Source organism: Suncus etruscus, chromosome 17 (genome assembly GCF_024139225.1).
Source record: "Suncus etruscus isolate mSunEtr1 chromosome 17, mSunEtr1.pri.cur, whole genome shotgun sequence".
Lineage (NCBI taxonomy): Eukaryota > Metazoa > Chordata > Mammalia > Eulipotyphla > Soricidae > Suncus > Suncus etruscus.
In genome coordinates, this window is record NC_064864.1 from 23,962,924 (window position 1) to 23,990,306 (window position 27,383).

General features: G+C 40.3%; 2 protein-coding genes across 2 annotated transcripts in view; one reads left to right on the forward strand and one right to left on the reverse strand.

Moving 5' to 3' along the window:
• Nucleotides 1-12,974, reverse strand: part of DYDC1 (DPY30 domain containing 1) — a 41,561-nt gene extending 28,587 nt beyond the window's left edge. Inside the window, exons 1-5 of the mRNA XM_049790750.1 lie at nucleotides 12,828-12,974; nucleotides 11,441-11,542; nucleotides 5,647-5,736; nucleotides 2,066-2,116; nucleotides 1,477-1,581 (exon numbers count right to left, since the gene is read on the reverse strand). Of these exons, the coding sequence (XP_049646707.1) occupies nucleotides 1,477-1,581; nucleotides 2,066-2,116; nucleotides 5,647-5,736; nucleotides 11,441-11,542; nucleotides 12,828-12,974 (495 nt within the window). The remainder of the gene's footprint in view (nucleotides 1-1,476; nucleotides 1,582-2,065; nucleotides 2,117-5,646; nucleotides 5,737-11,440; nucleotides 11,543-12,827) is intronic.
• A 9,545-nt stretch (nucleotides 12,975-22,519) lies between these two features.
• DYDC2 (DPY30 domain containing 2) lies at nucleotides 22,520-26,306 on the forward strand. The gene is made up of 3 exons (XM_049790762.1): nucleotides 22,520-22,666; nucleotides 23,209-23,307; nucleotides 26,068-26,306. Exons 1-3 carry the CDS (start codon nucleotides 22,520-22,522, stop codon nucleotides 26,116-26,118), a joined length of 297 nt encoding a protein of 98 aa, XP_049646719.1. The 3' UTR covers nucleotides 26,119-26,306.
• The last annotated feature ends 1,077 nt before the right edge of the window (nucleotides 26,307-27,383 follow it).

A 27,383-nucleotide genomic window follows, 5' to 3' on the forward strand; every position in this document is an offset into this window, starting at 1 on the left:
AAGTTTGAAGTAAAAAAATACAGTTGGGAAATTTATATATGAAAACTCAAAACAAGTAGAAAAATGTATTGCTCTCAAGCTGGTTGATCTATAAATCTACATCTTGATCAATGTTTAATTCGGCCTAAAAGCAAAATGAAAATAAATATGCTTTAATATAATTAGACTCATTAAATGTACAAACTATATGGAGTTTAGGTCAATCTGTATAGTTTTAAAGTATTTTAAATAAGATGGAAATTCAATGAATAATAGTTGTGTTTTCACTGCATTCACTAATCCATTCTTTCTTCTATTTCTCTCTCTCTCTCTCTCTCTCTCTCAATCCTTCTCATGGGGACAACTATTAATATGGTTAAGTGACACCTGTGCTGATTTGGACAGTAAATCCCAGTCATTATCACAGAACCTATTGTTTGTCCATTTCTTCCCTAAACCAATAAGAAATAGGTTTTCGTCTTAAGACCACTAACCACTGTGTCTAGTACACACACACACACACACACACACACACACACACACACACACACACACAACCCTAGGCCTTTATTTTAAAATATATATTGTAAAAACATGCATTTCATTAGACTATTTATTTGAAATCATAGTTAGCAAACCTAAACAATTGGCTCTCCAGAATGATCAAATTTTTGACTTTAAAAAGATATTTTGAGGGGCTGGAGAGATAGCACAGTGGTTAGGCATTAGCCTTGCATGCAGAAGGACGATGGTTCAAATCCCAGCATCCCATATGGTCCCCCTAGCCTACAATTTCTGAGCGAAGAACTCTGAGGAATAAGCCCTGAGCGCTGCCTGGTGTGACCCAAACCTCCCCCAAAAGAAACACACAAATTTAACAACAAAAAAAGAATAGAAGATAATTTCCCAAAAATGTGTATAAAAATTGATTAAAAATAAGAAAAGACATTTTGAAGTGATTTTGAAATGTTTGAAGTCTAACTCCTAAATAAATAATTATCTACTAGGAGGGTGCAGAATTACTTCCATGTTAGCCTCTAGACACTTCCCCATTACTGCTGACCTCCATAGGGGAGGTGGACCTATGTGAAAAGGCCAATTAGAAAATCTAGTTGGCTCCCACAGAGCTTCCTAGGAAGCAAAGCCCCCTTATACAATCAACTATGATCTAAAAGAGGCAAGACTGACCTAGATGAATGATGTGTCACTCACAAAACCTCTTCTAAAGACACTTACATCTAACAACAAAAACAAAAATCACCACCACCAACACTGCAAAAAAATATTTTGGGGCCAGAGCAATGGCACGAGTGGTAGGGCATTTGCCTTGCATGTGCTAACCTAGGAAGAAACTGGGTTTGATCCCCTGGTGTCCCATATGGTCCTCCAAGCCAGGAGCGATTTCTGAGCGCATAGCCAAGAGTAACCCTGAGCATCACTGGGTGTGGCCCAAAAACAAAAACGAAAAGAAAGAAAGAAAAAGAAAAAGACACTTACATCGGAGAGCATCGGTTCATCAAGTTCCTCTACTCTGCTCAAGTTAGGTGCACCATAGCGATCACTGATTTCAGCTAGTGTTTTGCCTGAGTCTGCTGATGCTTCCTACAATGAAAAGAGTCATTTTTTAAAAACACTGGCACTGTAAGTTTTCCCAGTACCACCAGGAGCAACCTTTTCTCCCTGAAAAAAAAAATTTAACACACAATACAAACACAGTCTGTCTACCTTTTTATACAATTCTTATAAATTATTTATTTTGGGAGGGGTTTTGGCCACACCCGGCAGTGCTTAGGGGTTACTCCTGGCTCTGAGCTCAGAAATCACTCCTGGCAGGCTTGGTGGACCATATGGGACGCTGGGTATCAAACCTGGTCAGTCCCTGGTCGGCTGTGGGCGAGGCAAATGCCCTACTGCTGTACTATCACTCTGGCCCCTCCCCTTATAATTTATTTTTAAAGCTCATCATATTTCTGACTCTAATATTTTATCTGTAGTACATTAGTTTCATTAAAAATGTAGCATTAGTGTTAAGCTTAAATTCTAAAATACTCATTCCTTTCACATAACAGAATGTCTTTCTTCTCACCTCTCTGAAAGTATCAGCTCTCTTCATATTTTCCATATACATTCTCATTGCCTGTAACAAAAAGAAATAAAATGCCTTATATGAATCACTTTGATTTTAGTTTAATTTTTTGTTTGTTTGTTTTGTTTGTTTTTGGGTCACACCCAGCAGCGCTCAGGGGTTACTCCTGGCAATACGCTCAGAAATCGCCCCCAGCAGGCTTGGGGGACCATATGGGATGCTGGGATTCGAACTACCATCCTTCTGCATGCCAGGCAAACATGCTACCTCCATGCTATCTTTTCAGCCCCTATTCTGGTTTAATTTTAAGCATTTTCTTTTGATATAAATGTCATGATCAACAACAAAAGTTGTTACTTTTTTTGTTTTTGTTTTTGTTTTTGTTTTTTTTGAGCCACACCTGGTGATGCTCGGGGTTTACTCCTGGCTATGCACTCAGAAATCATTCCTGGCTTGGGGGATTATTTGGGATGCTGGGGGTCGAACCCAGGTCCCTCCTGGGTCAGCCGCATGCAAGGCAAATGCCCTACCGCTGCGCTATCACTCCAGCTGTTACTTTTAAAGGAGTGTTATGAATACACTTGATACAAAACTGCAGATTGTAATCAAATTGAACACATGATACAGACAAAAAAATTTTGCTTAAAACTTTTCTTTCTTTCTGAATGTTAAGACATTCCTTTAACCAAGACAAACTGCAAGTGTGTCAAAGATTTGTTATCAAGGTGTTTTATTGTACCTGAGCTAATTCATTGAGCTCCTCTTCAGAAATTAGTCATCTGTGATGACTGTATCTATAGATACCTTAATTATATACTTGCTACACTTATTTCTTAAAACATGGCGCCACTTTTATTTTTGCTTTTGCTTTTTTGGGGGAAGGTGTTCCCAGGGCTTATTGTTGGACTTAAGCTTAAGAATTGTGGGCCCGGAGACATAGCACAGCGGCGTTTGCCTTGCAAGCAGCCGATCCAGGACCAAAGGTGGTTGGTTCGAATCCCGGTGTCCCATATGGTCCCCTGTGCCTGCCAGGAGCTATTTCTGAGCAGATAGCCAGGAGTCACCCCTGAGCACCGCCGGGTGTGGCCCAAAAACCAAAAAAAAAAAAAAAAAAAAAAAAAAAGAAGAAAGAATTGTTTCTGGTGGGCTCTGAGGACCATATGGGATGGTGGAGATCGAATCTAGGTCAGCCATGTGCAAGGCAAGTGCTCTACCTGCTGGATTATCACTCTGGTCCCAACCATGGTGCTATTTTCTTAAGACTGACTAGAATTTATTTATTATCCACACCACATGTTTTGTAGTGTTTGAACATCTGTGTTCCCTGTTGCAGAAGTAGATACATAACAAAATGAATCCTTCCCCAAGATACTTTTCTTTTTTATCCCCGTCCCATCTCCCAAGATTTTCTTTTTCTTTTCTTTTCTTGCCCTGGTGATGCTCAAGGGTTACTCCTGCTCTCTACTCAGGAATTACTCTTGGTAAATAACGTATGGAGTTTTGGTTACCGAACCTGGGTCAGCCGTGTGCAAGGCAAATGCCTCACCCACTGTACTACCTTTCTGGCCCCGCCACCAAGATTTTCTTAATTTTAATAAAGTAATCCATTCCTCTTAGATAACAGAAACCTCAACATAAGCAGACACAGGATTCATTAAGCACAGTGTTCTTCACATGTGGGCAGCAAGCCTGGTTATAAAGAGATTTAAACCAACAGCCAGACAGCTTTCAATTCTCTTGCTCTTTAGGTCTGAAAGGCCCAACTGTACCAGAAACCTTTACAAATGTGATGTTAAAGCCATTATTCAACCGGGATTTTTCCTATACATTTTATTACTAAAGTACTTGTGGTTCTGGTTGAATGAGGCCTGCAGATTATGAGTGCTAACTTCTGAAGCCACAAAACAGGACTAAGGCCCTCCTATAAATCAGAGTTTCCCTTTCTTTTATTGTTTAATTTTTGACCCATACCTGGCAGTGCTCAGAGTTTACTCCTGGTTCTGCTTTTCAGGGAGTACTCCTGGTGGTGCACAGGGGACTGCTAGAGGTGCTGAGAATTGACTCAGGGTCGGCCACATGCAAGGCAAATGCCCTACCAGCTGTATTCTCTCCAACCCTATGTATCAGACTTTTTAAACATTCAATTCAGCTCTCAGGCCTTTAAGTTTAAGTTTTTATTTTCTTATTTTTATAGATCTTCTAGATGTAATCTAGCTTTTCTTCTTTAATATTAGGTCAGGAACTCTTAACTAAACAGGCTGTGTGAAGTGTGTGTATGTGTGTATATGGATCGATGTCTGTGTGTGCACATGCATGCCTATCTACCACTCAGGCTTACAAAACATCAATTTATTTATTTGTTTGTTTGTTTGTTTATTTATTTATTTTGGTTTTTGGGCCACACCCGGCGGTGCTCAGGGGTGACTCCTGGCTGTCTGCTCAGAAATAGCTCCTGGCAGGCACGGGGGACCATATGGGACTCCGGGATTCGAACCAACCACCTTTGGTCCTGGATCGGCAGCTTGCAAGGCAAATGCCGCTGTGCTATCTCTCCGGGCCCCATCAATATCTTTATTTTCAAACACAACAGGTAAAACTTTTACACTTGATCTTAGCCAAAAGGCCGAGAAGCGATACAACAGGTTAAACTTCTGAAGTGATACCTTTTTGTTTGGTTTTTTTGGGGGGTCACACCCGGCAGCGCTCAGGGGTTACTCCTGACTCTATGCTCAGAAATTGCTCCTGGCAGGTTCGGGGGACCATATGGGATGCTGGGATTCAAACCACTGTCCTTCTGCATGCAAGGCAAATGCTTTACTTCCATGCTATCTCTCAGGCCCCTGAGGTTATACTTTTAAATTTCATTGATTTAATTCAGTCTTAAGTTTAAAAAGGGCTTTCAATAATTGATGCTGTCATCTAAACTTTCTCTATAAAACATGCTTCTGTTTTAACTTTAATTGTGGAAAAAAATTAGATCAGTTAATGTTTGAATAATAGATGTTTTTGATCTATTATAAGATGAAATATTCAGAAGTTTGATCAATAGAACATTGACTTTGGGGATGCCAACAAACATCGGAAAACAAAGGTTCAACTTAATAAAGATGGCTAATGGGGATAAACTTTGGTCACAATTTACTGCATTGTCTACTTAAGGAACATGAGAAACCTATAAAACATTTAAAATTTAAATTGCTGTTTGTAGTAAGTCTAATAAGAATGAGAGCTGCTTACTGTAGTCTGGAGAATCAGAAAACTCGTTATAAAGAACTTAACCTTTAACATCAACTATCTCAATTAGGAATAAGTGTCTTGAATAAAATGTTGATCATATCACTATTAGAAAACTTTACTGCTCACAAAGCACTTTCATGTACATGGTCTCACTTGATCCTTATAACCTAATGGAGCCTTTCTTCTAAGACTATTATGCTGTTTTCCCTATGTTTTAAAAGAATGAACTGAGGCTGAATGAAGAAGTTTATTTAGTCACACAGCTAATGTATAGGCGGTCTTTCCACTAGGAATCCCATGAATTATTTTTAAATAAATTAGACATTTATAAAATTCCCAATTACCTTCTCCTGTTCTTGAGCTCTCTGTAATTCTATTATTCTCTGCCTCTCCCTTTCTTGCATTTCCAACTCTAGCTGTAATGCCTGTTGTTGCTGGATAGTCAAAAGAAATAACTCATTAAAGTCAGATCAATTGCAAAGAATGAACTTTTATACTTGTGAATAAAGTCCTAAAGCTTATGTCTACATAAATTTCAGAAACTTACAAAACTAAATAAATGGCCACAGCTTGTCAATAATTCTGTTATTTTTTTTTCAAATATGTCAAACCTGAGGTATAAAACTTAAAAAAAAAACTTTAATTACTAATTTCAGAAAACTGCAATGTGAGGGGCCGGGCGGTGGCGCTGGAGGTAAGGTGCCTGCCTTACCTGCGCTAGCCTAGGAGACGGACCGCGGTTCGATCCCCCGGCGTCCCATATGGTCCCCCAAGCCAGGAGCGACTTCTGAGCGCATAGCCAGGAGTAACCCCTGAGCGTTACCGGGTGTGGCCCAAAAACCAAAAAAAAAAAAAAAAAAAAAAGAAAACTGCAATGTGCACAAAATTAGGTCATTTTCTTGTTCTTGAAACTACAAATGAGACTGACCTTTACATATAAGATCTCTTCAGACATAGATGGATCTTCAAATAGATAAACCTAGCTTATAAAATAGGGGTTGATAAAATCTTAAGTGCGATATGAAACACATAATGTATTAACAATATATGTGATCCCAACAACATATATACCATGCTAGAACAGAGGTCAGCAGAGCAAATTTTGCAGCAAAGTCTGACCCAAGCTTATTTCTATATCGCAAGCAAGCTAGAAAAGACTTAAACATTTTAAGTGGGTAAAAAATAGAAGAAATTCAATGTTTTATGGTACATAAAAATTAGGAAATTCAATTTTTTATGTATAGAATAACATTCATTTTGTTTTGGAGCCACACTCAGCAATACTCCCAGCTCTATGCTTTGGGGACCATACATCCTGGGGATTTAAACCAACATCACTGAGGTGTAAGGCAAGTGACTTAACCCCTGTGCCATCTCTCTGGTCCCAAAGTAAAGTTTTATTAAAGCATTGCCATGTTCACTGATTTATGGGCTTTCCTAAAAGTACGTGATTGAGTCCTTGTAACTGAGACCAGAGATGGCACTTTCCTCACTTTTCTGGAGTTCAGTACCCACAGATCAGTATGTGAACTCAGACATGATCAGTTCCATAAATTTGACATAAGGAGAAGCTGATTCCTTAACTTGTCCTACCACATAGCATAATTGCACGCCTCAGCAGCGGTAAAATTTTGAATTCCATTCAAGATCTAAATCTCAACCATTATTGTCAAGCATGTTAAATGACTTTGAAAATTAGCTTTTTGCTATAGATTTAATGTTTCTTAATCAGTCCAATCTAAAATTACAAGGTAAAACAACATTTATATGTAAAACTTCACTGCAGAAGTCCTTTCAAAAACTAATGCTTGAATAATATGCATATAATGTCAAGCTGCTATTATATACTCTAAATGCTATTAAAAAATTAGGTCTCTATTTCCACAGAAATTTGATGTCTTTTCCAGGCCCAAAATGTATAGTTCCTGGGTGAGTTTAGGTCTCCATGTGAGTGTAAAGAAAAATTTCATATATTAAAATTAATTTATAATTGTATAATAGAAAATTTTTATGAACCATCATTTGGAAGAGATTAATCTATAATGTAATACAATGCTAAAATGTCAAGAGAAAACCAGATGGAAATCTTCAAATTTCTTCCAAGAGATAACTGTGCTTAATTAAAACACATACATGGACAGATAGTAATATCTGTATAAAAACATTTTCAAATTGTCTCCTGAGTCCATTGCTAGCTGTCACCCCTGAGCACTGCTAGGTGTGGCCCCAAAACAGAAACCAAAATAACAACAAAAAATTTTTTTTTCCTTTTTTTTGGGGGGGGCCACAGTCGTTTGATGTTCAGGGGTTGCTAAGCATTCAGAAATCACCCCTGGCTTGAGGGGGCCATATGGGACACCGGGGGATCGAACAGCAGTCTTTCTTGGCTAGCGCTTGCAAGGCAGACACCTTACCTTTAGTGCCACCTCACCAGCCCCAACAACAAAAAATTTCATTCTTCTCAGTAGTAAGCCTATTTTTTTAAATCACATCACATTGTTATTCTTTAGTTATAAATATCTGTGATAAAAATATAAATCTGTTTTCTCTATCTATATAATATACCTAATACCTACATAATACCCTCAATTTGTCTCTTGGTTGGCAAAACTCAAAATATTAATGATATAAGTCTTTAAAATCAGTCAGATCCTAGCCAAAAAATACTTTCTTACCATTAGCCTAGCACCAGCCCCTCCTTTAAGGACATTTTCTAATTATATTTTAGTTTTTGTTATTTTATTGACTTATTTTGGCACAATTTTCACACGTTGGAAACACACATTTCATGAACTCACCAGAGGCCAAAATCCAGAGTTGGTTAAGAATAGAGATTTTTTTTCTCTATTTTCTCTAACTCATATATATTTTTTTTTATTTCAAGACCACTATTCACCAATGCAAAAACCTTTATCTCTGACATGTGGTTCCCCAATATGGTCTACATGTCATGACAGTTATGTGGGTTTTTGCTTTTTGACTTTTTGGTTTTTAAGTCCAAGCATTGCTCAAGGATAACTCTTGGCCCTGGGGACCATATTGGATTTTTCCATAAGCCAACCCAAGATGGCCACATGCAAGGTAAATGCCCTACCCATTGTATTATCAAGCCAACCATTAGTTTGTGGGTTTTTTAAATATATAAAAGCAGCATCTGCCAAGAACTTTTACATGTGTATTCCTCAAAACAATCATGAGATTTATTGTTTTTCCACCAGGTCAAAACTTCGTGATGGTCAATTTGGGGTTGCCCCCCTTCCCATACACCCATCCAAATAATTGAGAACTAAAACTCAGAAGCAATTAGGTTTTCGCCAGTCGTATTGAGGCAAGATACCTGGAATGTTCTATTCTTCTCTAAATCAAGAGACCTTAAACAGAAGCTATTTTCCTTGAATATATTTTTCTTTTTATCCACATACTCAGATAAAAGGTTTCTTCGCCCCCCCCTTTTTTTGTTTTTGGGTCACACCTGGTGACACTCAGGGGTTACTTCTGGCTATGCGCTCAGAAATTGCTCCTGGCTTGGGGGATCATATGGGATGCTAGGGGATCAAACAGCGGTCCATCCTAGGTTAGCGTGTTTAAGGCAAATACCCTACTGCTCACCACTGCTCCAGCCCAAAAAGGTTTCTACCCTTTTAAAAAAATGTGTATGAGTCAAAGAAATAGTACAGTTGGTAGAGCACTTGTTTTGATGCCAGGTGTGCTCCCCAGCACCCCATATGGTTCTTAAACCTGCCAAAGAGTGATCCCTGAGTGTAGAGCCAGGAATAAGCCCTGAACACCACTGGGTATATCCCAAACATTTTTTTTAAAGTGTGAGATCTTTGGCACACTACAAGATAGTATGTGCAAATACCACTACCAGTGTGCTGTTGATCCTGAGGGCACTGCAACTAAAAGTATGTGACACCACAGGAGCATACTGACATTTCAACAAAGTGTGTGCAGCCTCTGGTCACCACAGGAGCAGCAGAGACAGGGAGTGAAGGGAGACACAGTATTGTAAGAGTGTGGAGGCTCAGGGCCTGAGAGATTGTACAGAAAGTAGGGTGCTTGCTTTGCATGTCACTGATTATGGTTCAATCCCTGATACCCCATATCATTTCCTCTGAGCCCTATCAGGAGAGGTTCCTGAGTGCTGAATTAAAACTAAACCCTGAGCACCACTAAGTGTGGCCTCCCCAAACAAAATAAATTAATTAAAAAAATATATAGGCCCAAGTCATGTTTCTAGCAGCAAGACTATATGTTAATACTTTATCAGTGACTTCACTGTTGTAAAGCTCTTGATAAATTTACCTAAAAATCACTCTAGAACTTCCTGCCTTCCAGTTTATACTTCATGATCCATTCCTTTAATCTTTTACTATTTCCTTCCCAACATAGTCAGCTCCCCAATCCTCCTACATCAAGGGTCTCTCTCCTACACATCTTAATTCGGAGATCTAGGCCTAAAAGGACAAAAATCATATTCATATATCACAAAACAACAACACATGGCACCATCATAAATATTTGGTATAGCTAGCAAGCAAAGCTATTTTCCCTATCAGCTCTCCCCTATCATACTCAAACCTGTCATTATTTTGTCCACTCTCTCACTTCCTAAAACTCAAAAGATAACCTTGGTCCTCCCATAAGACAAAGTCTCACAAGAACTGCTTTCAGACTTTACTATAAACCCTTTTATCCACATATGCCTGCCACTTTCTTCCCTCCTCAAGCCCTTTCTCCTGCCAATGCTTCTGTTTTCCACACCTATTTTCCTCACCTCCTTGGAAAGCTGTCTCTGGGTTATCATCTCTATTTTCTTAATATTAACTACTCTCCCTCCCTCCACTTGATTCACCATGAAGAAAGACCTTGGGGTCAGACAATTAGTATGCACGGATCCTGTACTTGGTCTTATAACAGGATGCTTCATGGGTAGGGACACCCTGTTTTTAGGCCAATGGTTTGTTTTTTCTTTTCTAATTTCTCCCAATGTTTGCTGAGCCTATGCAAAAAGAAAATTGCCACCCTCTCTTTATTTAAATTTTGTTTTTATCTTCTAGATAGGGGCTCCCGGCTTTTTTTTTTTTTTAATAAAACCTTGAGAGATGAATTACTTTGCATTTTTCTATAGAATTAGGAAAAAAAAAAACAGGGCCAAGGGCCAAGTGGTCTCAGGTGCATTGATGAAGATAAAATAAAAGGACATAACTAAATACCCAAGCCAAAGTCAACAACAATAGGATCAAAAGATCCAAATGATAATAATCTATACTTAAAATGGGCCTGTTACACTGGCAGGCCAGGGAGTTAAAGGTGGTAGTGTAGGATGCATGCTGGGAACATAGGGGGAGTGAGGTCAACACTGGTAGTGGGATTGGCCCTAATTCACTGTCACTGTATGCCTAAAACCCAATGATGAAAGGCTTTGCAAATCACAATGGTTTCAATGAGATAAAAAAAAGAAAAAGAAAAATCTTCTTCCCTAAAAATCACCTTGAAAGTGGAGCCATCATAACCATCTCTTCCGGGTTTCCTCAACCCAACACTCACATTGTTCCTTTCTTCAAGGTCATCAGTGGTCTCAAATAACCTCTTTGTTTGTTTGTTTGTTTATCTCAAATAACCTGTAGTCATTTTTCCAGCAACACTCACAGGTCTGAAACTGTTCACAGTGCTACAGGAGAGCACATTTGCCCCCAATGTACTGTCGCTGCATCTCCAGCATAGAAAATATTCTATACACAGAGATGAAGCTAGAAGAAATCCTGAACTATGGGGCCGGAGAGATAGCAAGGAGGTAAGGCAAACTTTGCCTTTCATGCAGAAGGCCATCAGTTCGAATCCCGGTGTCTCATATGGTTCCCAGTGCCTGCTAGGAGCAATTTCTGAGCATGGAGCCAGGAGTAATCCCTGAGCACTGCCGGGATGACCCAAAAGCCACACACACACACACACACACACACACACACACACACACACACACACACACACACACACACACACACACACACACACACAGAAATCCTGATCTACAGAACAAGAGTGTGGGGGCGAGTTGCGGGGAGAGGCTTTTCAACATCTGGTTTGAACACATGTAGGTAGACACCATTGATTCTGGTCCCTGCTGGACTGTCTCACCTGTTGAAACAGGAGCTCCTCTGCTTTGAGCTTCTCCATCATTTGCTGTCGCAGCAGAGCTACTGCTCTCTCACGTTCCAACTCAGCCATTTCCTTTTGTCTCTAGCATTGTTAAAAAAAAAAAAAAAAAGTATTCTGTGACTAAGTAAAAATGAAGCTATTGGTGAAAATAATCTTTTTTTTCTTTTTTATCTTTATTTAAACACTGTGATTACAAATATGACTGTAGTTGTATGATTTCAGTCATGTAAAGAACATCCCCCTTCACTAGTGCAATATTCCCACCGCCAAAGTCCCAAATCTCCCTCCTCCCCACCCCACTCCCGCCTGTGCTCTAGACAGGCTTTCTACTTCCCTCATTCATTCACATTGTTAGGATAGTTCTCAATGTAGTTATTTCTCTAACAGCACTCACCACTCTTTGTGGTGCACCTTCCAGCCCTCATCTCTTTTGTCTCTGAGTATTATTGCAAAAATGTCTTTCATTTTTTTTTTTGGTTTTTGGGTCACACCCAGCAGTGCTCAGGGGTTATTCCTGGCTCTACACTCAGAAATTGCTCCTGGCAGGCTCGGGGGATCATATGAGATGCCAGGATTCGAACCACCGTCTTTCTGCATGCAAAGCAAACACCTTACCTCCATGCTATCTCTCGGCCCTCATTTTTCTTAAAACCCATAGATGAGTGAGTCTATCTCTCTCCCTCTGACTTATTTCACTCAGCATAATAGATTCCATGTACAACATGTATAGGAAAATTTCATGACTTCATCTCTCCTGACGGCTGCATAATATTCCATTGTGTATATGTACCACAGTTTCTTTAGCCACTCATCTGTTGAAGGGCATCTTGGTTGTTTCCAGAGTCTGGCTATTGTAAATAGTGCTGCGATGAATATAGGTGTGAGGAAGGGATTTTTGTATTGTATTTTTGTGTTCCTCAGGTATATCTCTAGGAGTGGTATAGCTGGATCATATGGGATGTCAAGTTCCAGTTTTTGGAGGAATTTCCATATCACTTTCCATAAAGGTTGGACTAGATGGGAAAATAATCTTGAAAGCACTTCCATCACTAATTTAAAGTTAAGCAAATTGAAAGTTAAAAGTTAAGTAGATTACATGATCCATTTTGAAAGAGTATAACTAGGAATGTTTTACTTCTACGAAGAGTACAAATTACACAGAGTAATATAAATGTGTAAAAAAAGAAAACTACATAGTAATCAAAATTAAGGTGGTTTTGAATAGTTTTCTTTCTACTTAGCTAAGTTGTCTATGTTTTTCTATAAGTTTTTGTAAAACTAAATTTTATGCTATTGAACTATTTAAAAACAGACAAGTTAGACAAATTAGACTACTCTTATTTTTTAAAAGAAGATCCAGATTTACCTGTTGTTCCGCAATCAGATTATATTTGTATTTGTAAATCCATAATGCCAAATATTCTATTGGATCTGTGGGGCGACTTTTTGCCAATTCCGCAAGACCTAGAGTTAGACATTTCCCAACGTGCTTTTGGAGATATGCTGACTCCATTTCTAATCCATGATTAAAACTTTCTAAAAGATAAATGTTTTGCATTAGTGTCATGAATTTTCAATTAAATCCTAAGAAAAGTGGAGTCTTATGAAGCCAAAAAAAGTCTTAAACCCTGTCACCAGCCTCAGGCACCTCCCTCACATTGGGATGACATAAGAAAGCTGACCCCAGGGAATGGCTTCCAGAAAGGTACCACAGAAATCACTACAACTAAGAGTTCTTAAATCCTGGATGACTTTCAACACCTGACACCAAAGATGGGACAATACTTCCATTACTGACTGTAAGGTCAGTAACAATATGCGTTAGATGCCAACAATATATGTCTAACAATTCATACAATACCTCTGGAAAATGGATTTTTCACCTCATGCAGAGGAAGACTGCCAGACCCAAAGAGATTAAACAAGTAGACTAAGAATAAACACACACACACACACACACACACACACACATATGAATATATACACACAGGATTCATACCCTACTCTTGATTCCTTTACCCTAATGATCATACTAAGAAGTTTCTCCCAACACCTGAGAATAATTCTTGGAGAATTTAATATGAGAGAGTTATTGAATTTTGAAAGAAAATAAATCAGCCTTCCATGAATAGGCTATGAATGAGGCTTCTCATTTCCTATACCTAATTTTCTTTCAGGCTCTTTTCCAGAGATATCCCTTCTGCCTCCTGGACTCTAACTACAATGAATATTCTGCCATTCTGTTCAATGTCTCCATCTCTGTGACTTTTGGACACAATGATCCCTTGACTCTCCCACCTTGGGAAGTATCTCCTTACTTCTAAAATTTGACTCAATCCTCATTCCTTAAGCTTTTCCAAGCAATGCAAAGTTCCCATTCTCCAAGGAAGCTTGTACAGTCCTACTTCCTGATATAGCTGGCTTGTCTTGATTGCAAGTGGATACGTTTCTTCACTTCCAGAAAAATTTAGGCATAAGAATAGGCATACACTTAGATCAGATCAGATTTGAGGGGTGGGAGTTAGGGAGTTTTGCCATACCCTGCAGTGCTCAGGAGTAATCCTGGCAGTGCACAGGGGATCAAACCAGAATTAGCAGAATTCAAGGTAAGTGGCTTATCCCCTATACTCACTCTCTCTGGCCCTTACATCAGACTTTTTAATTAAGTTTTAGGAAGCCAGATAGTGTATAACAGGTACATGCTTGTCTAACAAGTGACCAGTCTAGTTTATAATCCCTCTAAGCACTACCAGGAGTGGTCTCTGAACACAAAGTCATATGTAAGCCCTGAGTACATCAAGTATTGCCCAAAATAAAAATAAAAATAAAAGAACCAATTAATTTAGTGACCAATGTTCTCAGGATCTTTGGGAAAAAACTGTTGAAAGTCTAATGAAGCATTTTTGTTATTAATTTTGTTATTCAACAAATATTACATGAGTATCTATTACATGATAGGCCCAAGAAATTATAGGGGCAAAGACACTAGGTTTTTTTAGGTTTGCTTATGGGAAAATTCACCTAACTTTATGCATAAAATTCCACAGCAAAGACCCTGTGAAGTACACTTATAGATTGTACTATTGCTTTATCTCATTTGATGTACAAATTGGCATAATCCATAAACTGAGGAATTTGTCAATCTCTAAATATTACCTGTGTATTCATTTTTTGACCGATCTCATTTCTGAGATATTATCTTCAAAAAATGTTAAATGTATATCAATGTGCACCTGATTTTTTGGGGGGGGGTTTGGGTCACACCCAGCAGTGCTCAGGGGTTACTCCTGGCAGGCCTGGGGGACCATATGGGATGCTAGGATTCTAACCACTATCCTTCTGCACCTAAGGCAAATGCCTTACCTCCATGTTATCTCTCTGGCCCCACCTGATTATTTTTATATACCATCAGAGACTAGTCAAAATGGAGTTGAATAGAAATGTTAATCATTAAAGAACTAATTAAAGAACTGATGAGAAAAATGGTAATTTACTTTGCAGATATCTGAAAAGGAAATGTGGACTATCTCTATGTAGGAACTGATGTCCAGAACATAATCTGAAGTGATCAAAGGAAAACACAGAATATGTGCCCTATGCTGTTTTCTGAATTGACAACAGAAGCAAGGAAAGAAAGAATGTTCATTGTGGGCAAATAAGCACACTCATAAAAACAAGGTTGAAATTGAACTCAGACACAATTGAACCTCATTCCCTATCAAATTGGCATTGGTGTCTTAAAATACCAAGATAAAAAGTATTAGACTGAAGAGTATCACAACTTCTGGTGACCAAGTGATAGTATGGCGAGGTAAGCACCTTAGCTCCTGCACTCTCTCTTTGACCCTTACATCAGTTAGGACACTTGCCTGTATGAGGCTGACCCAGGTTCGATTCTGGGCATCCTATATAGTTTCCAACGCCTACCAAGAACAACCCCTGAGATCAGAGCCAGAAGTTAGCTCTGAACATCACCAGATGTGGCTCAAACACCCTAATTCTCCCATAAAGGAATTATGACTACTTCATAAAAACCAAAATACTACATAAAAAGGACAATAACTACACTAATCCCTCAATGTCATCTGAAGGCGAGTGACATAAAAGAACTCCTGTGGCTCCAGAGAACTAAAACATGGAAGAACACAGTAACTAAAGGAAAATTTTGAGTTTGAGCTGTACAATGTTAAGGCAAGGGCTGCCTTCATGCTAGTGACCCAGATTTGATTCCCACCATACGTGGTTCTCTGCACATGCCCAGGAGTGATCTCTGAGCATAAAGCCAGAATTAAACTCAAGCAGCCAGATTTGGCCCAAACATCCCTGTTTCACCACCACCACCACCACTGCACTAAAAGAATAAGTTGGGTCCTGCTTGGGTCTCATATTTTGGGTGCTCCATTACATCATCTGTGGGGTCCCCATGAGGAAGGAGATGGTGTCCACATCACAAGGTGGTTGTAGGAAATGCTACTTTTTATGGAGACAATCAAAACCTGCCCAATCAAGCCTCAAGATGCTCCCAGAAGCCCAAAATGTGCCTTAAGTCTGCCTGAGGTAAAGCCAAACAAATGGGGAAAAGGGGTTGCACAAAAGGTTCCTACATTTAGCAAAATAAAATACAGGATGCCCAGATGAAAGTGAACTTTAGCATGTGACTGACCACAGTTAGATCCCAATCACTGCTCTACTAGAAGTGACCAGAGAGCAAGAGTCAGGAGCATGCTCAAAACACCACTGAGGAAGGTCTCAAAACCCAAATAAAAGGGGCAGGAGATATAGTACAGTGGGTATGCGGCTGACCAGGGTTTGATCCCCAGCATCCCATATAATCCCCTGAGTCTTCAGAAAGCAAACCAAAACTAAAAATATAAAATATTTTTAAAAATATAAAATATAAATATTTAATATTTAAAAAATATAAAAATAAAAAAGCAAAATTCAGTTAAGCAAATGATTTTTGTATTATTTTATACTGTATAAAAATGTATAGAGGTATCCTTTCTGTTTCTAAAATTCAAAATTAACTGGGTGTGCAAGATTGTTTGGGGCTTTTTCGCAAACTGGAGCACCTGAATTCCTTTTCCTTTGCAGGGGCTCCCTGCCTGGACTCCCTTCAAGCGTGCGTTTTATAGTTGACAGGAAGAGAAAGCCTTCCACCGAGGAGTCTTCGAAGTCCCTGGACGAGGAACTAACTGACCCTGGTTTTGAACGTGCGAGGTGCCTGGACTTGCGACTGAGCTTGCACAATTCTTTGGGGCCAACCGACAAAAACAGCAGAGAGGCCCACCAGGCAGGCAGGCTCACATCAGACGGCGGGCTGCAGAGAAGAGCATCCCGTCGCTAGGCAACGACGTTAGGCTCCGCCCACCCGGAGGAAAGCATCCCGTCGCCAGGCAACAGGTGCTAGCTCCGCCCACCTTCGAGGAGAGCATCCTGTTGCCAGGCAACAATGATATCTCCGCCCACACCCTAGGAGAGCGTCCCGTCGCTAGGCAACAGACGCACGCTCCTCCCCCCCCCCGCGGAGAGCATCCTGTTGCTCGGCAACAGGTGCACGCGCCTCCGGGAACTGGAATAGCTAGAGGCAGGTAGGTTAGCAAGAGAGGTACAAGAATCGGAGTAAGCTAGAGGGAAGAAAGTGGGCAATTGTGGGGGGCTAAGTCAAGGCAAAGGGAGGAGCAGGCTTCCTGAGTGTGGGTGCACAGAGGAGAATGCGTGTCTGTGCCACACACACGGGAAGGGACATGTGTGTGGAGTGGTGGGGGAAGCCTGCCGCCTGGACTCTGATTAGGGGTGGGTGCTGGAAAAAGAGGGACTGAATGGAACAATTGGGGTTGGGGGGTCTTGGCCGCCCTCTGGGTGTCCACTAAAGGGCTAGGGTGTAGGTAGGCATCTCCAAGGATGCTGGGTCAAAGGAATTCACAGGTTAAAGCTCCAACCCCACAACTGCAGAATCCCCTCCATTTCCGAGGAGAATTTGCACATCTTTAGGGGCTGTTAGTATTCTGTATCACCATCCCACTGTGTGTCCTAAGAATATTACTCATATTTCAATGACCAGAATGAGAACATCTTACCTTGACACAGGGCTATTGTGTAGTCTGTAAATCAGCTAATTAAATGGTCTCAATAGCCTTTGTATAATTAAGTTTTCCTGGTCCAGACCCAATCCAGGATCATATGTTGTGTGTGGTCTGACGTTCCTTTGGGACAATGTCAAGGGACTGGGTGTTGCTCAAGGACTACTCTTAGTTCCATATTCAAGAAAGCATATGTGAACCCTGGGATCAAACCAGGGTGGGCTGCAGAAAAAAGAAGTGCTTTAATTGCCTCTCCACTTTTTATAAGATGCACTATGCTTTAGGCAAGATTTTGCAGAAGCCCCATTTGTATGTCACATCAGAAAAATAGGATGCCACTTTATCTCTTAATTGTTGACTTTTTTTTTTACTTTGATCACTTGGTTAAAGTTGTGTTTCATAACAGAAAGGTTTCCCTTATTTTCTTTAAACCACATTTTTGTGGGGGGGGGCTTGGGGGGATCACACCCAGCAGCGCTCATGGGTTACTCCTGGCTCTGCACTCAGAAATCACCCCGGTAAGATCGGGTGACCATATGAGATGCCAGGAATTGAAACGGGGATTCGTCCTGTGTTGGCTGTGTGCAAGGCAAATGCCCTACCGACATGCTATCTCTCCAGCCCTAAACCACATCATTTGAGAGACAGGTGTAACATCTCTTCTTTTGGAAAGCCAAGACTCCCAGTAATGCCCAGAGGACTCCCAGAGAACACTTCCTGCAATATTTGAATCCCATTGGGGATCCATTGGGCGCTAGAAATCAAATTCCGGGCCTCTGTGTGCAGGTATACACCACTCCCCATTGAAACACTTTCCTAAGCCAAATTCCATTATTTTATTTGTTTGCAATGATAAAATCTATTGAACCTAGGACCTCACACATGCAAGCGCAAATTCTACTATTGAATCATATCCCTGGTTCTCATAATTTAAGTGGAGAAAGTGTAAAAAATACATAAATATTTTATCAAATATTCTTGAAATTTTAGCACTCAATGATTCTGTTATACTTTGACAGTTACAGAATGATTTTCATACCGTGGGTAGGGCATTTGTCTTGCACACGGCTGACCTGGGTTTGGCTCAAAAACAAACAAACAGAAAACCAAAATGAGTTTTAAAAGCCATAATTCATTACACAGTCTCCTTAAGAGCTTGCCTTCTGTCCCATTTGGGAGGAAGGCGCTTGTGTCACATACAGCAGTGCTCAGGTCAGGGACTATTCCTGGTTCTCTGCTCAGGAGTGACCCCTGGTGGTCTTCAAGTGACCATATGTGGTACTGGGGATTTGAATTAGCGTTATTTCTGTAGAAATATGCAATGCCAATGCATTACTTCCTGTACTATCTCTCCAGCCTTTCCCTTTCACCTTCTATTTTGTATTTTTTTTCCAAAATTTTGTTATTTATGGAGTCATATTTAGTGGTTCTCTGGCATGATTAGGCAGAATTGAATCTAAGGCCTTGAATATGCAAAGCATGAACTCTATCACTAGACTCATATCACAGATCACTTCCCATTTGCCTTTTTGGTGGGGCCCATCTCCCCAAGGCTGCTAGGAGCCACCACTGTTATATCTAAAAATGGGGAGAAGACTGCAGCACCAGGGATTGAATTTAGTGCCCTGTGCCTGCCAGGTATGTGCTCCAGCCATTTTGTTGGGGGTGGGGGTGCACATCCATTGGTGCTCAGGTTTACTTCTGGCTTTGTGCTCAGAAATCACTCAAGGCAGTGCTTGGGAGAATCACATATGATCCTTGGGGTTGGCTCATGGAACACAATAACTTATACTTGTACTCTCTTCCAGCCCTGTGCTTCATTCATCCTTTTAGGCCATTTCCCTCACTCTACCCCCAGTCAGTTAAAATTTTTTTAAAATTAAATTACCATGAAATATAAAGTCAGTTGTTGCTAGCTGAATTTCAGTTATACAGTGTTTTAACACCCATCCCTTCACCAGTGTTCACTTTCCACCACCAATTTTCCTAGTTGCCCCCATACCCCCACTTTGCTACTACCCCTAGCCTGTTTCTCTTCTCTCTCTCTCTCTCTCTCTCTCTCTCTCTCTCTCTCTCTCTCTCTCTCTCTCTCTCGGGCACCATGGTTTGCAATATTGTTACTGAAGGGGTATATTTATATCACTTTATTTCCTTTCAGCTCTCAGTTCTTGTCTAGAGTGATCATTTTCAACTCTTATTGTCATAGTGGTCCCTTCTCTGTCCTAACTGCACTTCCCCTACCTCATTATTTCTGTAATCTTTGGGTATTATTTTAATACTATGGCAACCATGATACATCTACACAATGGAATACCATGTAGCTGTTCGGAAAATGAAGTCATGAAATCTGTTTATACATGAGAATATCATGTTGAGTGAAATGAGTCAGAAAAAGAGAGAAAGGCATAAAATGATAGCTCTCAGCTACAGATATTTTAAAAATAGTATGAGAATAATAAATACACAGACAGTTTTTTATTCTTATCTACACTCATGGATTTTTGTTCTAGTCAATTATTACTCTTTTCTCACAACCCATTATAAGTCATTATTATTTTTTTAGTCAAATCACTTCTGCCTGCTTCATAGTAACCAGACTCATTCCTGTATCCCCAAGCATTTATTTTTTATCTTTTTCTTTATAGGACAATAAAATGTTCAGGCTTATTAGATTTTTTTTGTCCCAGCCTTGAAATTTGTTATTTACCACAAAAAAAGAAAGAAAGAAAGAAAGAAAGAAAGAAAGAAAGAAAAAAGGAAGAAAGAAAGAAGGAAAGAAAGAAAGAAGAAAGAAAGAAGAAAGAAAGAAAGAAAGAAAGAAAGAAAGAAAGAAAGAAAGAAAGAAAGAAACAAACAAACAAAGAAAGGAAGAAAGAAAAAGAAAGAAAGATAGTAAGAAGAAGATGGCCCAAAAGAAAGAAAGATAGTAAGAAGAAGAAAGAAAGAAAGAAAGAAAGAAAGAAAGAAGAAAGAAAGGAAGGAAGGAAGGAAGGAAGAAAGGAAGGAAGAAAGAAAGAAAGAAAAAAAGAAAGAAAGAAAGAAAGAAAGAAAGAAAGAAAGAAAGAAAGAAAGAAAGAAAGAAAGAAAGAAAGGAAGGAAGGAAGGAAGGAAGGAAGAAGGAAGGAAGGAAGGAAGGAAAGAAAGAGAGAGAGAGAGAAAGAAAGAAAGAAAGAAAGAAAGAAAGAAAGAAAGAAAGAAAGAAAGAAAGAAAGAAAGAAAGAAAGAAAGAAAGAAAGAAAGAAATTTGTTATTTCTCCAAGGAACCTTGATTCCTTCTTATTTGGGCGGGGGAGGCACACCCATTTGATGCTCACGGGTTACTCCTGGCTAAGCGCTCAGAAATTGCCCCTGGCTTGGGGGGACCATGTGGGACACCGGGGGATCGAACTCGGTCCTTCCTTGGCTAGCGCTTGCAAGGCAGACACCTTACCTCTAGCGCCACCTCGCCGGCCCCTTGATTCTTTCTTAATGATGGCAGCTTTTTAGAGGCCAGTCTGCTCAACATTTTATGACTATTAACATCTATTTGTATCAAAGCTTTTGCAGTGGAGAGAGCTGAGAGAAGTGTTTTTTGTTGTTGTTGTTTTATTTTTCCCCTATGTTCATATCCATTTACCTGTCTTTCCTGCTTAAGGTGAAAAACACTTCAGGAAATGATAGGATTGAATATGATCTTTTATTATCAGCTCTTTGGGAGACAAGACATTAAAACATCAGGGAGTGGAGATATAACTGAGTAGCAGAGACCATACTTTGCCTGTATGCGGCTTTTTGTTCCATACCCAGCACTGCAAAACCAAAACGAACAATAAAGCCCATGTAAACTTCTGGACTAGGCAACTAATTGGTCAGGAATAGGCAAGATGCTAAACCAAGTGAATTCATAATCTTCCTCTCTAAGAACTAATATTTATTATTAAATACTTACTATGGGCCAGGAAAATTGCTTGTCACATATTTTCTAACCTTTTTTAATCTGTATAATTATGGTGTACATTTGTGATTTTATTTCACAGATGAGACAAACAAGGCTCAGAAAGACGGGGTGACTTGCTGAAGATCACACAGCTAATAAGCGATGAAACTAGGATTGCAGCTTTGTCTGTCTGATACCAGAATCTGCCCTTGTATTGCTACAGCACCTGCCATTACTAACTTACAGTCTATCTCAAGTTGCAGCTCTTGAAATTGGATTAATACAATCTACAGGCATAACACAACCTAAAATAGTATCTTGCTAAGGTAGAGAGAGGGACTATCATGTTAAGTGCTGGCAGAGCCCTTGACCTTTACAATTCCCTCAACTCTCCACCAGGGCTCAGTGATCCTTTGTGAAACAAATGAGCCTATCTTCTATAGGTCTTAGTTGACAATAGTACAATTTTCAAGGTACTCAGAGTTTTTTCTTGAGATCTCAATTATTTTCCTCTGCTCAAAGGTAGAAATGTATGGGCAAGTGGAGGCAATTGCTTAGCTTCCCTTAATGGACTCTAACCTTATCAACTCATGCCTGATGATTCCCACAACCTGCTGTCTGGCCCAGGACCAGAAGAGAGCTTTAGGAAAAAAAGCATTTGAATGGAAGAAGAGCCCTTGGCAAGTATGTATGTTTTAGTTCTGGTGGGGGAGGGGAATTGTGGGATCCAAAAAACCAGCTCATTTTTTGTGCTGAGATGAATTTGACTGGCTAGTGTCTTTTTTTTTCTTTTTCTTTTTTTTAACTTTTGGGCCACATCCGGCAGTGCTCAGGGATTACTTCTGGCTATCTGCTCAGAAATAGCTCCTGGCAGGCCCGGGGGACCATATGGGACACCAGGATGCGAAACAACCACCTTAGGTCCTGGATCAGCTGCTTGCAAGGCAAAAGCCCGCTGTGCTATCTCTCCGGCCCCTGGCTAGTGTCTTTTTTTTTTTTTTTAATTGAATTAAATGTGTAAATAGTGGGACAAATTTATTGTTTCCAGGTCTCTCAAGTATGGAAACTGACTACCTGAAGAGGTGCTTTGGAAACAGCCTTACTAGAGCACTGGCAACGGTGGCAATAGTTCGGCCCAGTGACCCCATTGAATACCTGGCTCACTGGCTGTATCATCACAGGAAAATCACTGTAGCAAAAAAAGAGGTAGGGATGGGGCAAGGGTAGTGGGTAGTGATCTGGAGGGTGGGGCTGGTGGACCTTTGGGGGATTGGTAGTTGTAGGTGACAGGTATCTGTACAGGCACACCCTGGGTGGGTTTGGAAGGGCTTTTCAACTTTCCTGGACTAAATGAAGCCTAAGATAGGATTCCAGGGTGTCCCAGGGAGTTTCTTGGCATAACCAACCTGTGATAATGGCTTTAATTAGCTATCCAAGAAGCATGGTCTATATGGGCACTAAAGAGAGACTCCAGGGGCCCAAGTGATAGTCCCTACAGTAGGTAGAGTGTTTGCCTTGCATTCAGCCAATCTGGGTAGGTGCAACCTGTAGCATCCCATATAGTCTTCTGAGCTGTGCACCCTCTACTGAAAAAAAGGAGTCCAACTCCTGAGCAGCTGTGTGTACAGTTAGTGGCTTTGGAGTTCCAGCAGACTAACCTGATTACAGAGTTGAGTTCTGTTTGGTGAGGGAGGGCCTGGCCTCTATATGCCTAAACTACCTCAGCTTTATCTGTCATGTCACTTCAGAGTGAGAAAGAGAGGATTCAGCCAGAGGAAGATGATAAAAAACTCAAGGAAACCATTCTGACAGAAATGCTGAAACAAGAGGAGACTCAGATACACAAGGTACAAACAAGAAGCTGGAGCAATAGCACAGTGGGTAGGGCATTTGCTTTGCACACAGCCAACACAAATTTGATCCCCAGCATCCCATATGGTCCCCCTAACCTGCCAGGAGTGATTTCTGAATGCAGAGCCAGGAGTAACCTTGAGCATGTCAGATGTGACCCAAAATAAGCAAACAAACAAACAAACAAACAAACAAAAAAGAGGTGTGAACAGGATTGCAAGATGCTAGGAAGGGACTCAGCAATGGGCACATCCTATCTACTGTGGCCACAGGAGACTAGAACTGAGGTACCCATTGACCCCTTCTCATTCTTCCGGCTTCATATGTTGAAAAGTAAACTGATTTTCTTTTTCTTTTTTCTTTTTTTTTTTTTTTTTGCATTTTTTCTTTACTTAAACATCTTGATTACAAATACGATTATGATTAGGTCTCAGTCATGTAAAGAACACCCCCCCCCTTCACCAGTGAAACATTCCCACCACCAATGTCCCAAATCTCCTTCCATCCCACCCCACCCCCATCTGTACTCTAGACAGGCTTTCCAGTTCCCTCATTCATTCACATGATTATGGAAGTTCTCAGTGTAGTTATTTCTATAACTGCACTCACCACTCTTTGTGGTGAGCTTCATAAAGTGAGCTGGAAGTTCCAGCCCTCCTCTCATTGTCTGTGAGGATTGTTGCAAAGATGACTTTTATTTTTCTTAAAACCCATACGTGAATGAGACTATTCTGCATCTCTCTTTCCCTCTGACTTATTTCACACAGCATGATAGACTCCATGTACATCCATGTATAGGAAAATTTCATGCCTTCCTCTCTCCTGACGGCTGCATAATATTCCATTGTGTATATGTACCACATTTTCTTTAGCCATTCGTCTGTTGAAGGGCATCTTGGTTGTTTCTAGAGCCTGGCTATTGTGAATAGTGCTGCAATAAATATAGGTGTGAGGAAGGGTTCTTTTGTATTGTATTCTTGTGTTCCTAGGGTACATCCCTGGGAGTGGAATAGCTGGGTCGAATGGGAGCTCAATTTCCAGGTTTTGGAGGAATCTCCATATCGCTTTCCATAGAGGTTGGACTAGATGGCATTCCCAGTGGATAAGAGTTCCTTTCTCTCCACATCACCGCCAGCACCGATTGTTCTCATTCTTTGTTGAGTTTTTCTGCATCACATCTTCCAGTACTCAAATTCTCTCCTCAGCTGCTGTTACCCTGCTGGTGAGGCCATCCACTGAGTTTTTCAGTTCAGCTACCGTGTTTTTCAGATCTGTTATTTCAGTTTGGAGTTTTCTGATTTCTGTTTTTGTGTTCTGTTCAGATCAATCTATGCTTTCTTTGAGTTCTACAAACATCTTCCATATTGCTATTCTAAACTCCTTATTCGAGAGGCTAATCAGATGGTTGGGATTTTTTAGGTCATCCCAGCTATCATCTTCATTCTCTGTGCATGGTGTTTGCCTGCGAGATTTCCTCATTGTCACGCTTGTAGTGTGATTTTTTTCTGCGTGTTGTGGTGGGGTTCATTGGTTAGAAAGAGTGCGCGGCCACGAAGCAAAGTGGAGCATCTGTGCTCTTCTGGAGCCTCTGGGAGAGCTATTTTTCTGGGCCCTTTTCAGCCCACTCCCAAGAGGTTTCGGAGACAGGACAGTGAAAAAACATGCACAGGCAACACTCACAGTCGGGAATCACTGGGCGGGCGTAGATTTTCCCAGCCTGACGTTATAAACAGGGGACCTTCCTTTCTGCAAAATACTGTGGATAGCTGGTTTTCATGGTCTGACACAGTTCCTTGGTGCTCCAGCCCTTGGATGAGCCTCTGGGAGAGCTATTTTTATGGGCCCTTTTAGGCCCACTCCCAAGAGGTTTCGGAGACAGGACAGTGGAAAAACACGCACAGGCAACACTCACAGTCGGGAATCACTTGGGCGGGCGTAGATTTTCCCCGTAAATTGATTTTCTATTAGTTCTTGTCAGTGAGATTCATGCTAGTGCGCGCGCGTGTGTGTGTGTGTGTGTGTGCGCGCGTGCGCACACACACACACACACACACTAAAAGGAAATTTCATTTTAGATTTCAAGAACTGCCTTAGATGGTACTGAATTTAAAAATAAGATTTAAAAAGGACTACGTTGTCACTTAGGTGGACAAATAAAATATCATAAAAGATATTTTGCTTCCTTTTCAAAAATTTATTCAAAAGCTTTCAGAAAGCAAATGTGGTTTTTATTAGGGTATATAGTTCCAGTAGCTGGGGCTCTTTATTCTGTGCTATTAAGAGTTTGATTATATTCCATTGATTTATGAATCTTGCCACAGATGCCTTCTCCATGATGCTGGAACAGTGCTCATAAATCATTGTTATTTTTTGATGGTCTTCTTCCCAACTAGGGCTTATAAATTATTGACTTGGAATAAGAAGTAACTGTGAATCTCTTTGCCTGACCAGAATGTCTTCTTATCTCCCACAATTTTTGTTAGAATCTTCTGAAAAGTTTGTGACATTTTGTGCTTCTTACAAAGTACATGAACTTGATTTTCTGGGTTTTCTATAGGACACCTTTTTTAGCTATACCCTATCCTACACAATAAAATCTTCATTAGATTTTCCTAGCTTCCAAATTTAACTTTGATGAGGACATAAACAAGTTGACCTTCTTAAATTTATACAACTATGCTCAACTTTCCTTATAAACAATATATTTTAAAAATCTGGGAGTTTTGTAAGTGAATTATAGTTCCTTTTCCCATCAGATAGTAGTTTACTTGAAATCAACTCTTCCTCTGAGAGAATTCATTCTTTGAGCAATTGTTGGAAGATGGTTGGGTAAGTAAGGTCTTAACTAAAATTATCATCCCTTTTCTATGTATACTATTTCATTTCTAACACCATGCTTCCTTGCTAATAGGAATCTATGTAGCTATAGATATAGATCTTAGAAACAGATCCCCAAATTCCATTCTGGTTTTCATGGTGCCTTTATTAAATAAAAAGATCAAGAGCTGGAGTGATAGCACAGCAGTAGGGCGTTTGCCTTGCATGTGGCCAACCTGGAATGGACCCAGATTTGGTCCCCAGCATCACATATGGTCCCCCGAGGCTGCCAGGAGTGATTTCTGAGTGCGGTGCCAGAAGTAATCCCTGAGCACCACCAGGCGTGGCCCCCTAAACCAAAAAAATTCAGTAGTTTTGAATTGTATGTTTGTCATGTATTCAGGAGGTTTTATATTGAGCATCACAATGTCAGAATGAGCTGACCTATTGCCAGGTGTGAGGTAGAGGTCACTGTCATGGAAGAAGTTGAGAAACCAGATCTAGCATAGTAATGCCAGATCTCTGGGCAAGCTCTCAATTTTAGGAAAGAACTGATATGCAGGTTGTGGTTCTGGGAATCAATCACCTTTGTTAAAAGGAAAGAAAGAGAAGCCACAGTGACCCCCCGCTACCTCGGAAAGGAGAGCCACATCATTGGAGTGGAAGTTACTCTGCTAGGATGAATTTCCAGGAATAGATAAAGGATATTGAAGTGAAATTATATTGAATAGGAATAGTTTTAGTCCTTTGTTGATCCAAGATGAATTGCAAAATATTTCTTATAATTAATCACCTTCAAGTCTTATAATATTAATGCTATCGAATTTGTCTCCAACTAATTCATTATGGTTCCGACAGAACCATAATGGGTTGAAATTGGGTTGAGAGCTTCTGTAGGCTTACTAATTTATATATTGAGATTATATGCACAGACTCAGAGCTTTGCAAGGTTGATCTGAATATCTTCAAACCCTACTGCTTACATGTACCTCATATTGAATTCCACCAGTCCCATGGGTGTGTCAGAAGAGGAGTCAAAACAGAGCACTGTACGTGGTAGAAATCACATCCAATGATAGCAATCAAGAAGAGGTTCATGCACACTCCAGAGAGATAGGACAGTGAGTAGGGTTCTTGCATTACATGTGGCTGACCTGGATTCAATCCCTCTCATCTCATGTGGTCCTCTGAGTACCATCAGGAATAATCCCTGGGAATGCAGAGCTAGGAGTAAGGCCTGAAGACTGCTGGTTGT

Bases quoted from the DNA above. Each gene is read 5' to 3' on its own strand.
- DYDC2 (XM_049790762.1), top strand. From the start codon at position 22,520: ATGGAAACTGACTACCTGAAGAGGTGCTTTGGAAACAGCCTTACTAGA. The intron at 22,667-23,208 runs GTAGGGATGGGG...ATGTCACTTCAG, and splicing joins TCACTGTAGCAAAAAAAGAG to AGTGAGAAAGAGAGGATTCA. The intron at 23,308-26,067 runs GTACAAACAAGA...TTTTCCCATCAG, and splicing joins AGGAGACTCAGATACACAAG to ATAGTAGTTTACTTGAAATC.